The 12,779-nt window shown below is 34.6% G+C and overlaps 1 protein-coding gene across 2 annotated transcripts in view; it reads right to left on the bottom strand.

The window, feature by feature from the left end:
• Positions 1-7,417, bottom strand: part of LOC120625208 (synaptotagmin-10-like) — a 101,155-nt gene extending 93,738 nt beyond the window's left edge. Inside the window, exon 1 of one of the 2 annotated variants that reach the window (XM_039892195.1) lies at positions 7,306-7,417. In XM_039892195.1, the coding sequence (XP_039748129.1) occupies positions 7,306-7,417 (112 nt within the window). The remainder of the gene's footprint in view (positions 1-7,305) is intronic. The other variant, XM_039892196.1, reaches the window with a different exon arrangement.
• Between the last annotated feature and the right edge of the window lie 5,362 nt (positions 7,418-12,779).

Below are 12,779 nucleotides of genomic sequence, written 5' to 3'. Positions count from 1 at the left end.
TTACCCGGCGTGTAACCTCTCTTTATTGTTTGAGAAACCTCTCTTTATTGGCGTGTAACCTAAATTTTTATGGATGAGAATTAAAAAGCCCAACTTAGTCAAATATATTATTGGATCTAGCTTCAATCTGATTGTATCCGTTAGAATTACGTTTAGTCGTAAGTAAGTCGTAAGTAGAAAAATTCACGCTCTCTACCTTCTCAAATACAGAAACAAAACTAGAATCTAAATAGCACTTTCACTGCTAAAGCGAAACTATCCCTAAAGGACCTGTATAAAACTCAATTTTCCTGCAGCCATTCCTGTAGCGCTAAAGTATCAGACGGATAGCTGGTGCAACTCAAAAGTTTTCTAACTAAATTCACAAAACTTTATACCTACGTAGATAGTATCGAGAGGAAAGTTACCAACATTTTCTTATTAAGGTCCCTTAAGAACGACGGGTAAACTCTTACTTGTTTAATTAAATTTAAATTGGAGGTTCATATCAATAACTCAATCGAAAAGTTTGATCCTTAAAATAATTTATGAAGCACGGTTGCCGCAGCCATTAAGCACCCAAAACCTCAGCTTCTTCAAGACCTTAAAAGGAAGAAAGCTCCTCAATCTGCCAAAAGAGCCAACTTTAGGACACCTACTAACAATCTATGAAACTTCTAAGCCGGCAGGACTGACATGCGTGACACTAGAAAAATATTATTATGTCTAGCATTATTTCGTACTATTTGTAGGAGTAAAGACGAGATACTGGGTAGACATAATTACCTCGTGGCGCGCTGGTGTGGACCAAATATAAGGTTTCCCGTGCGGACGGAAATGTCCTCAATACATTTAATGGTTATTTAATTTTCAGGGAGAGTTCATTGAGATATTTTAAAGTTTGATTAAAGCTATGCTATGTGAGATAGTTTATCTATATCCGTTGAATATAGCAAATTAGACCTTCCAGATAATTTGTGATGTATTGGCATGGTATTAATATTTAAAAAATTTAATATTTTTTAAACATGCGTCGCGTATATATAACTCACAAAACGAGTAAAATTGTAGCACAGAATTATACGCTGGGAAGCGTTGTTCCAATCGGATATATTATAAACTCTAAAGACGGATAACACTGGCGAGATGCTCGTTTGAGTCGCGAACTGTCGCACCATACATCATAAAATCTAAAAAAACTTCATCTCTTGCATTCCACAGGCACTAAAGGCCGTGCTATGAAAACCTCCCACAAGTAAATATGGAAAAAAACAGTTTTGTAACTCAATGAGACCGTGCAGCGTAATAAAAGTACTCCATCGACCCGAACATATTTGTTGAGTTACAATCAATTATTAGAATCGGCATCTTAATCAAAAATGCATCAAATAAAAGTAAGGTCACCTTAACTTTCAAGACTCTATACAGTGTTCGGTAGCGCTTTATAATTGTAAGTAGAAACTGGAGTCCCAAAGGAACTGCGAGCCAGACAGGGTTACACCGGCTTTGGCGAACAAAATTGTCAATTACCGAGTTGAGGAACGACGGGTCATATGGCCTAATTAATTCTCCTTTTATTCGGCACAGTACGGTCCACGGATACACAATCTAGTTAAGTGTTCACTTTGAACCAATCCGGATGGAGTTTTCCAGGTTTATTTCACAGGTACTGTTATTGAATATTTATATATTAAGATAGGTTGTATACAAGTTGGCTTCGTAATAAATAAAAAAATATTATACATAAACATATTACTAGCATTTGGCCGCGACATTGTCTATTTTTTTTGTAGTCTTTGTTTGTAAAAAACATAGCATTGAAGCACCATGGTGGGTCAATGCTATAAAACCTTCTCTTCTATGAGAAAGGAGGACTAATAGGCCTGTGACCAGCAGTGGGACGATTTTTGGCTGATGATAATGACGACTTAAACAAATAATTGGTTTTAAAAAATCCCTAAGATCGGTGATTTCTATTTAGATACCATTCGTGCTACGAAGTGCCTCCGTAATCTTCGTAGCAACTTCGTAGCTGAGGAGAAAAGTTTTACTTTCATCAGTCCTACTTTTTAACACAACCCTCTACTTTCACAGCAGAGAAGGATTAGAAGCTCTTACCCCACTCTCTTCCAAAGAGGGTTGGTGGGCGTAAACATAACGTTACATCGCTTACTAAAAGTTTTAAGAAAGTTCTCAAATTTTATTAAAATTACAACAACACAATGCTGTGGTAGCTTAACTTTGAGAATTGCTAAAAGATGGTATTTTCTTGATAACTGAAGAATTAACATTGTGGAAAACCACCATGACTAAACAACCTATAAAGATAGAGCTTATCAAAAGTGGATGCTATATGGCTTAGTCGAAGAAATAAACTTGTGATAATTATTCTATTTTATTTGAGTAATACAGAACTGGATTATTAAATAAAAATGATCTCATATTATCTGAGGGACGGAGAAAATGTGATCTTTGAGACCCAAAAGTATTTATCTAACATAAAATTTGAATACTTCTTGTCTTGGTGGGTTCGTAATAAGTGTACCGTAATAAAGTGATGACATAGGAAGTAAATTGAATAAACAAGAAGAGTAAACAAAAATATATAGTAAGAATTGAAATTATCAAATCATCATTATTATGAACCCATTACCTTCCCACTACAGGGAACAGGTGACTCCTCAGAATGAGAAGGGTTTAGGCCGTAGTCCACCACGCTGGGCTAGTATGAAAGGATTCACGGTATGGAGAACTCTCAGGCGTGCATGTTTCCTCATGATGGTTTCCTTCACCACTAAAGCAAGTGGCATTAAAATTTAGAAACGCATATCACTCCAAAAAGGTAGAGTTGCGTGCCCTAGCCACTAAGCTACTAAGCTACCACCGGGACAGTATATTTACTAACATAAGTAATTTTAAAGCAAGTGGCATTAAAATTTAGAAACGCATATCACTCCAAAAAGGTAGAGTTGCGTGCCCTAGCCACTAAGCTTCTAAGCTACCACCGTGACAGTATATTTACTAACATAACTAATTTTAAAGCAAGTGGCATTAAAATTTAGAAACGCATATCACTCCAAAATTGTAGAGTTGCGTGCCCTAGCCACTAAGCTACTAAGCTACAACCGTGCAGTATATTTACTAACATAACTAATTTTATAGCAAGTGGCATTAAAGTTTAGAAACGCATATCACTCCAAAAAGGTAGAGTTGCGTGCCCTAGCCACTAAACTACTAAGCTACCACCGTGACAGTATATTTACTAACATAACTAATTTTAAAGCAAGTGGCATTAAAATTTAGAAACGCATATCACTCCAAAAAGGTAGAGTTGCGTGCCCTAGCCACTAAGCTACTAAGCTACCACCGTGACAGTATATTTACTAACATAACTAATTTTAAAGCAAGTGGCATTAAAATTTAGAAACGCATATCACTCCAAAAAGGTAGAGTTGCGTGCCCTAGCCACTAAGCTACCACCGTGACAGTATATTTACTAACATAACAATATTTTTTGAACCCTGGATTGCTTTTTGGTTTTGAAAAAACAATTCTAAAGCGCATTTCGACCTTGAAGATAAGACACGCTATATCGGAAACAATTCTAAAGCGCATTACGACCTTGACGAGGTATATCGGGGTATTATATGATACTTGATAGAACCATCGGACCATCACTAGCAACTACAGTAGCATTGAATAGAAGCAGGCGTTATTTTGCGGAATTCCATGATAAAAATTGTTCACATTAATCTTAATTTACTATACTACCCGAAAAGCAAGAGAATCTTTACGTACTGTTTAGTGTGGAGTGTAGATATTCTCCTTCTTTTCCCGGAATTTAACAAAGTAACCTTAATGTTTATTGTGAACTATAATAACTATAGTTATGGTAATAGAGCTTTGGTTATAGTTGTAAAATGCTATATGTTAATAGACCGTGGTTGCAGAGTCGTAAAATTATTGAAGTTAATTAGGAAGTATGAATCCTCTGAGAGCAATCAAAGTGCTATAAGTGCAATTTGAAGGTTCTTTAACAATGCGAGACAGACATAACATTCATGTTGAGCGAAGTACGTTTGTTGACAAACACGGTGTTTCGAAACTCAAAATAATTGATTGAAATATTAATGTGATAGTTAATTACGTATATTTTTAGCCACAGACGCAAAAACGATGGGGTATGGGGTGTTATAAGTTGGACGTGTCTATCTGTGTGATTGTGTGTGTGTCGTGAGTGTGTCTGGCCGTAGCGTTGTATTTCCCAAACGGATAAGCCGTTTTTTGTTTTATATTCAATATATAATAAATAATAGTTAAATAATTCGGGTTTCGGTTTATAGCTATATTTGAAAAAAATCGAATGGCGGATAACATATTTTTCCACAAGTCCCTCACTATTTGTATCAAATAAAAAAGCTTGACTTGTAGAATAATGAACACTACATTGAAGTCGGTAGTTTTTTAATCTTTTTTTAATTACGGTTATTATTACGGTACAAAGATTTGGTTTGCCTTAAATTTTCTTAAGTCGATTGATAAACTGGTTTTACAGTTACATCTAACGCCTCTTATATTGCAACAAGTTCAGAAATTTGGTCAAAGTTCATAGTTAAACCTAGACAAGAAGAAGACAACATTAAAAAACACTAGAACAATGTGTCAAGCACTACTAATAAAAGCTAGGAGCATCCTAGCTTTTTTTGATCGTATCCTAAAATTGTTGTTTATACATTTAATTAAAAACCTGGAACCGTTCCAGCGGGATGTTAATAACATATACCATAACATAAAGGATTGTTGACAAAATCTTGTCTGTGTAGGATGCGAGCTATCTATATGATAGCTCGCATCGTACACAGACATAGGATACCTTTAAACACTGGAAATTATACAGTTCCACCGGAATTGTTTAATAAACGTGAACAAAGTCGCGGGCAAAAGCTAGTTATTAATAAACTAACAAAGAATGCATTTCGATATCGATTAAACTTTGATAATATGTTTTGGTCTAATTGACCATATCATACGATATTCTGAATATCAAATTAAGCGAATAATTAATACGATGATATTGAATACAGTATTCAATTATGCATAGTTGTTGCGAATTATTGAAATTGTAAACAAAACTACGTTTGAATAGACAAACATATATCATTTGTATTTTTTATCCACTCCTATTTAGCCCTCGATTGCAATCTCACTAGGAACCTAGTAATTGGTGGTGTAGTCTAAAACGGGCTAACCCATGTTAGGGGTATTTGTAGTGATGTTAAACCCATAGATTTTCTATAGTATCTTTGCCGGTAGGGTGGTAACTGACCAAGACCAATAACTCACTAGACCAGACCAGTGCAAATTCAAGAAAATGTTAATTCCCAAATAGACCCAACCGTGGATTTATTCTGTAACCTCACACTATACGCACCAATATACTATTATATATAGAATATACGCTCACCAATGTACCAGGGAGATCGACGATATTATTGTATAACATAAATTGCTATAAGCCCACAAACATTCTCTTCTACAACTGAGGAGGCGTATCCCAGCAATGGGATATTAGTAGGCTGCGCTGTGAGCATTATAAAACATCATACTTCCAACAAATTGTCAAAGGACTCCGTGGTTTGAGAAATTCTGCCACGGTTCACTTATTTTTACGGTTAAATTGAGAAATTTTCAGTTAACACTGTAATGTTAACAAGTAAAAAAGTTAAGTTGATCTCTATCCTATTTCTAAGTCAGTTAAGAAAATTGAAAATAAAGTTTGAGCTTTAATTTACAAGTATGAAACAAGTATCTCTTCAATCCAATATTGAAAGCTCTATATGAAATGAGCCCGCTATAGAATTCCGCGTAATTACATTCCCCCAACGGCTTCGGTCGAATTTACTAATAAACAACTGTAATGAAATTCAATGAAAACAAGTAATTTAAAAACACGATTGTGCGAATTTTCATGTTTGTAATGTTGATTTATTTGCAAAAATAATTATAGCCAGTGTCACTCGGAATCATTTAAGGATTCCAACAATACCCTACGCATCTAAATTATTTGATACATAAAATATGTATATACAATAGAGCCACAAATATATATACGACTGCACACTCTCCTTTTTGGGCAGTCGTGTAAAAAGTGTGAAAAACAATCGACCTTGTTGTAACGTTTTTAGTAAATTTAAAAAAACAATAAACAACAATTAATTAATATTCGAATTTATGGGTGAACAACTTAAACGAAATTATTTATCGGTAAAAAACTAAAATGTAAAATTAATAAAGGATAAATAAAGAGAAAATAAAAACATTCAAAAAACTCACGTCATTTCGTTAGTTCTTGTTTTCGAAAGTATGCGATGATGAAATATTTTTTTACGCAACATTGCATTGCTATGTGTTATGTGTCTTTATATACTTTTATACCAAAATTCGAACAAAGACGCGAAAATATATTTTACTTCCCCACTAAATAATATCGTTTGGCTAGTAAAAATAATAATTCATTAAAAAAAATAAACTATTTTTTACATGTTTATACAATCCCCATCTACTCTTAGGCTTATTTTAATAAAGGCATTCGGTTAATTTTATTCACTCGGTTAATTTTATTCACTCACGAAATATTTATGCTATGCATAAAACCTTAGTTTTACATAATTAATAGTTAAGAATATTGACCAACATTATTAGCAACAGGTCTCAAAAAAATAGCTACCTTAGTGGAATATGAATTATTAGTATGGTTTTAAAAAATAAAACCAATTAAAATTCAAACAAAGCGAACGCTCCGCTCCATACATAAATATCACGCCACCGTTTAATTAATGTAAAAACATTGTATGAAGATACAGACAAAATCAAAACAAAAACAGCAAGGATCAAAAATCCAAATAAAAATTCCATGTTCATGCTTGTAATTTATAAATAATCGTAATCTACATCAGATTATGAAAATTTTTGCTTTCATTAATTGCTTCTAGGTGTATTTGAAATAAATTGAATTCCAAAAAGGGATTTCAAAAATAAGAATATTAAATTTTTTTAAATAAAATAAGGAACATAACTAACCGTTCACTATTAATAAAACAACGAGCAGTTTTAAAAATTTGAACGATATAATTCATTCTCATAACTCACTTGTGTATATGTTTTTTGAAAAGAAAATAAAAATAATTAAATCACTTAAAATTCACGAAAAAATTACCACCATTAATTTTCCAAAACCAAAACAAACCACAGTTTAAAAAACGAAAGTGAAAACAATTCCCGAGTGTAATTCAATTTGAAGAAGGAACGCATAAAAGGGGCACTAACCTTCGCTAGCGCGCGACTCTCTCGAATCGTCGACAATCAACAGGTGGGGTCTCGCCGCTCGCTCGAGCTCGAGCTCGGCTGGCACGGTGCTACTGACTCGCGGTACGCCCATCACTGCCGGCGGTCAGGGCGCGAATGAATCGGGACGCACCCCGTACGGCAGGTACAACCTTGGATGGGAAAATTATTCCTCGTGCTGTATAAAAAAAAACATACTGTATATTATCTCTGCGCCAGCGTGTAATATATCCCGATTTCGCTAATAATGTTATGATGGCGAAAGTTTATGCGTTAAAGAAGACCAACCCACAACACTTTCTTATTTATAATATTACGAGCGACTATCAGCGATTTCGTCTGCGTAAAAAATTGTAATATATACAATTTTCCCATACTAACTATTTCCCCCTATTATCTAACCACCCTCTGACTTTTATGGTAGTTTCAAAAAAACACTTTTAGGTACAGAATAACATAGAACTTTCATAGAAAATTCCAACCTGCGTTTCACCCCTTATTGGGTAGTATGTTAGAGATACTCTTTCTTAGTGGATTCTAGAATCATAGGAATTGAACGCAGCCTGCTTCAATATGTCATTAAGCTCTTTAAATGTGTTTTATATTAACTACGGCCGAAATAAATAGCCTCCACTCCAAAACTACGCAGAAAATCGTAAATTATTTGCTGTGCTGCTGCGTGAAGGACAAACTGGGACAAAACACAACATTTTATATTTCGATTTGATGTATTGCAACCACAAAGAACTGAATGATTTTTTTTATATTTCATATCAGCTACGACAAATAATTATTGAGATAGTGCTTAGTAGCTTAGTGCCTCTCCTTTTTCATTACGCTTCGAACTAAGTGCGCACTTGTAATAATTAACCGTGAGACGTAGTTTTCCGTTGGTTTCGTGATTTAAGAAATATAAGGAAACGAACTTACTCTTTCATTTTATCTAGAGCTCATTTCTCGCGGCTGGTTTAATCATTATTGCTTCTTCAATCTTTTTATACCAGTTTAATTACATTAAATTATGGACGTTTATGTTCTATATCGTCACTAGTGAGATGAGAAAGTTGTATGAAATAAATTAAAACTGAATTTTAAATAAAAAATAAAATAAAATTCATTTATTTCGACCGACTTGGATCATAAATGGTTAGTAAAATACAAAGTTAAAATTTAGTTAAGTTGTTAGTAAACTTAGCCTAAGGAAATAGTTTATATAAAACCCTTCGAGCATGCCCGATTGGAAAGCACGTGTACCATGCAGCAATGGCACAGGTACTGACAATCAGTCCTGCCAACAAGTACCCTCAGAAGGCCGTTGGAACTAGCCATAACCCTGCGCACCAAGGATGTACACCGTTTTCGCATGATCGTGTAGAAACAATATATATGCGCTTCGGCAAACATCCCTGACGCGCTGCAAGACAGAGGCAATCCCATCAGCATCCTGAACGCATTATTGTACTGTACGCGGAGGGCACTGTACTGTTTATGCGTGTAATTAATCCACAGACTGCTCGTGTAAAATGATGTACAGTATGCTTATTTATAAATATGCTATATTTTAAAAAGTCGTTGAACAAAAAGTGTTAGTTTTTATGAATGGAATAATGAGGCCATGAGCTTTCTGGTATTTGTTATTTTACCTGTATATTTTATGGTTAAATTTTTGGCTAGTTGGAGATTTCGGCCGTAGCCATCTTACCGACCAAAGCGTGCTGACAAGCGATTTAGGATTCCAGTTCGTTACCGCGTAGAAACCAATTAGGGGTATGAATTACAACTCCCAAACCCCCATTTTCCCCCCTATTTCAAACTTAGTTTAGTATGAGTTTAGTCTCATATGACTTTTATACAATCCTCCAACTCCTTTAATCCTTTAAGGATTATCTAACTACATGTATAATTTTCCACCAACAGACTCAGACAGACATTTTTATTTCATTTTTTAAATATTTTATAAATGGATAGTTAGGTAATGTAAACCATTACGTTGCCGCAATTTCGAATTAGAATAATAAGAGCTTAATTAATTACCGGAGTATTATAGTAATAGACGAAAGTTTGTATAGCTTTAGATTTTCGTTTCAATTATTGTTTCGGATAGCTTTCGATAAATGCGATTGCTATTTGCATAAAAGGTTTTACTAAACACCACCATTTGTATACATTCTTGTCTATTTCCATTTTAACGCCTATTTCCAATTTCAGTAAGATGTTATTCTCCCTGGAGCGGTCCATCCAAACAAAGACACATACACCTTCCTAAGGTTACAATATACACGGTTATTTTTATGTTTGTCATACAGAAGTGACCCATTTAAATTTGTCAATTTAATTTTAGTTTGGATATTAAAATAATAGTTTTAGTGTATATAGCTAGCATGGGTTGTCTATGCTTTAAAATCTTCTCTCTTATGACAGAGGAGGCCGGTATCCAGCAGTGGGACGTTAATGGACTGACGATGTATAAAAGAGGCATCCTACATCGAATTAAAATTATAAATCCAAATACTCGATGTATTTGGCGTGGTCACCTACTTCAAAATTTCTTTACTAGTAGGCAGTAATTAAATAATTGTTTTATTTTTTTATCACTGCTGTATTAAACTTCTATTTAATATTGCTTAAATTTACTGAAGATCGGATAAAAAGGCTGTTGATGTTCAACGATAAAAAACCATTAAGTATATCGAAGATTTTCAAAGAAGTAGTGAATAATACTACTTAAACATTACATTAACTGGACAATGTTTGTGTGATGACCATGAATGTTTTTCAGTGTCTGGGTGTTTGTCTGTATTATTCATAAAAATATTTATCAGTCATCTTTGTACCCATAACACAATCTACGCTTACTCTGGGGAGATGTGTGTATTTTCATAGTATACAAGTATAAAAATTTCTTCAATACCTCCAGGCAGCTACATCTCACTGCCCATATGATATGTGTCCAGTCATAAAGTCATCGAACCACAGAGTTCATATATTTTTTGTTAAATAAATCAATTTCAGTATATCTACCACCCAATCCATTATTTTAATGAAGTCATTGTTAAAATCTTTCCTTTAAACCATAAAAAGCCTCTTTCAACGTGTAATGGAGTCGGTTCGGTAATAAAGCGAGGGAAAGAGGACATTTTGGCTCGACTGCCATTTTTTATCTTTTTTATAACGTTTGCGAGGACCTCGTTACTTTAAAATTGAATCTGTAAATAAAAGCGAGCTTCCGAGGGCAGTACACGCTGCTGTTATCTGGCGTTCGTTCGAATACGACGTGTTTTGAGTACATCTTAGAGTATGTACGTGATTAGAGTTTGATTATATCGTCTGTAGGAGCGTTTAGCACTTGTTTATGGTAATTAATTCTTCAGCATTCGTACTTGTAAGATATTTGGGTTAGGTCTGATCTCATTTTGCTGTACCCAAACTTTTTTTTAAATTAATATCCCCGCGCAAGAATGCAGGCGTACGAAGCACTGAATGCTTATTTTTTTAGATTTTTATAGATTTAAACATTTTTTAGTATAGCACAAAAGCTTGATTGGTGGAATATAAGTCGTAAAAACTATGATTTTGTACAAATTTCTCGGATAGTTTTTTAATGCAACCATATATTGAGTGTTACATCTTCGTTGTTTCATAAGGAAAAATTTATTAACACAGTTGACAAAAGAAGATTGACATCAAAAAGAAACATTAGTTAACCAAATATTGTAATAGAAAGATCAGCTTCTTAATGTCGCATCCCGTTAGAACATGTAGAAATAAAGCCTGAAGGTAAAACAAATTACGCCAGCCTCCTCTACCTATCTGTTCGTGACCGCAGGTAAGTTAGACGTTGCAGGCTATCTCATTAGAGAACTTAAATCCAACCGCAGGGTTGCATCTTGTATCTATTTTATGTGAAACTAGCGAAGTTGTTTAGAATCAAAGTAATTCAATTTCATTTGACGTACATAAACTTTTTTTTTTATACAAATATATTAAACTGGAACGCTTGTATACTTAGACATAAAACAGATTTTTACTAAATGAAGAAGGTAAAAGATATAACCGCATAGTACTGTGGTTCCTATTTAAATTTAAAATTCCTATTTTTTTAAAATTTGTATCTGTTTTCCAGCTAATCTATGAAATAGCTGGACCGACTTTAACGGAACTTTTTCTCATAGGCAGAAATCAAAACAGGGAGTAGCATAGGTTATTTTGTTATCAATATTAATCTACCTCTACAGGGGTAAAATGATTACTACTAGACCGAAGCGGTGCTTCTATATGATGAGCATGAATGTTCCAGTGTCTGGGTGTTAATATGTATTTTCTAAGTATTCATGTACATTATTCATAAAAATATTCATCAGTCATGTTAGTACCCATAACACAAGCTACGCTTGCTTTGGGGCTAGATGGCGATGTGTGTAATGTCACAGTATATTTATATTTATTTATATACTCGTTGCAAATTTTGTACAAAATAGGAAAATGGCCACCGTTTAGTCATCATGATTATCAAATTTGGATCAACCCATTACCGGCCCACTATGACGGCCTAGTGGCGCAGTGCGCAGCGACCCTGCTTTCTGAGTCCAAGGTCGTGGGTTCGATTCCCACAACTGGAAAATGTTTCTGTGATTAACATGAATGTTTTTCAGTGTCTGGGTGTTTATCTGTATATTATAAGTATTTATGTGTATTTCATTCATAAAAAAAAAAATATTCATCAGCTATTTTAGTACCCATAACACAAGCTACGCTTACTTTGGGGCTAGATGGCGTTGTGTGTATTGTCGTAGTATATTTATTTATATATTTAAAAAAAAAAAAAAAAAAAAAAAAAACTATAGGGCACGGGTCTCCTATCACAATGACAAGGGTTTAGGCTGTACCTGTGCCTGTCCACCACGCTGGCCCAGTGCGGCTTTGTGGACTCCACACGCCTTTGAGAATTCTCAGCCATGCAGGTTTCATCACGATGTTTTCCTGCACCGTTAAAGCAAGTGATATTTTAAATGTTTACAATAACTTGTGAAAGTCTGAGTTCTAACCGCTAGGCTGTCATTGCTTCATTTCAAGTGAGCATGCTGTATTGAAATGACTGGAAATATTACACTATTTTACACCTTTTCATTTGATATTCGAGAGTGAAAAGCATTCATAGCCTTTTCCTGCGTTCCCCACAACGGAAACCTATTGACAGGTGCCTACCGCCGGCCTAGATATGTCTGGTGCTCATGTTGCATTATTACGTGTGCGGAATTTCATTTTCAAAGGATTTGACCATTTTGTGAACTGGTAATTTTTATAGTAGAAGTAGATCTTGACGGCCGACTGGTGCAGTGAGCAGCGACCCTGCTTTCTGAGTCCTAGGCCGTGGGTTCGATTCCTACAACTGGAAAATGTTTGTGTAATGAACATGATTGTTTTTCAGTGTCTGGGTGTGCATATGTATATTATAA

Source organism: Pararge aegeria, chromosome 7 (assembly GCF_905163445.1).
Source record: "Pararge aegeria chromosome 7, ilParAegt1.1, whole genome shotgun sequence".
Lineage (NCBI taxonomy): Eukaryota > Metazoa > Arthropoda > Insecta > Lepidoptera > Nymphalidae > Pararge > Pararge aegeria.
Note: the sequence above shows the minus strand (reverse complement) of the source record. Positions and strands in the feature narration are given on the sequence as shown.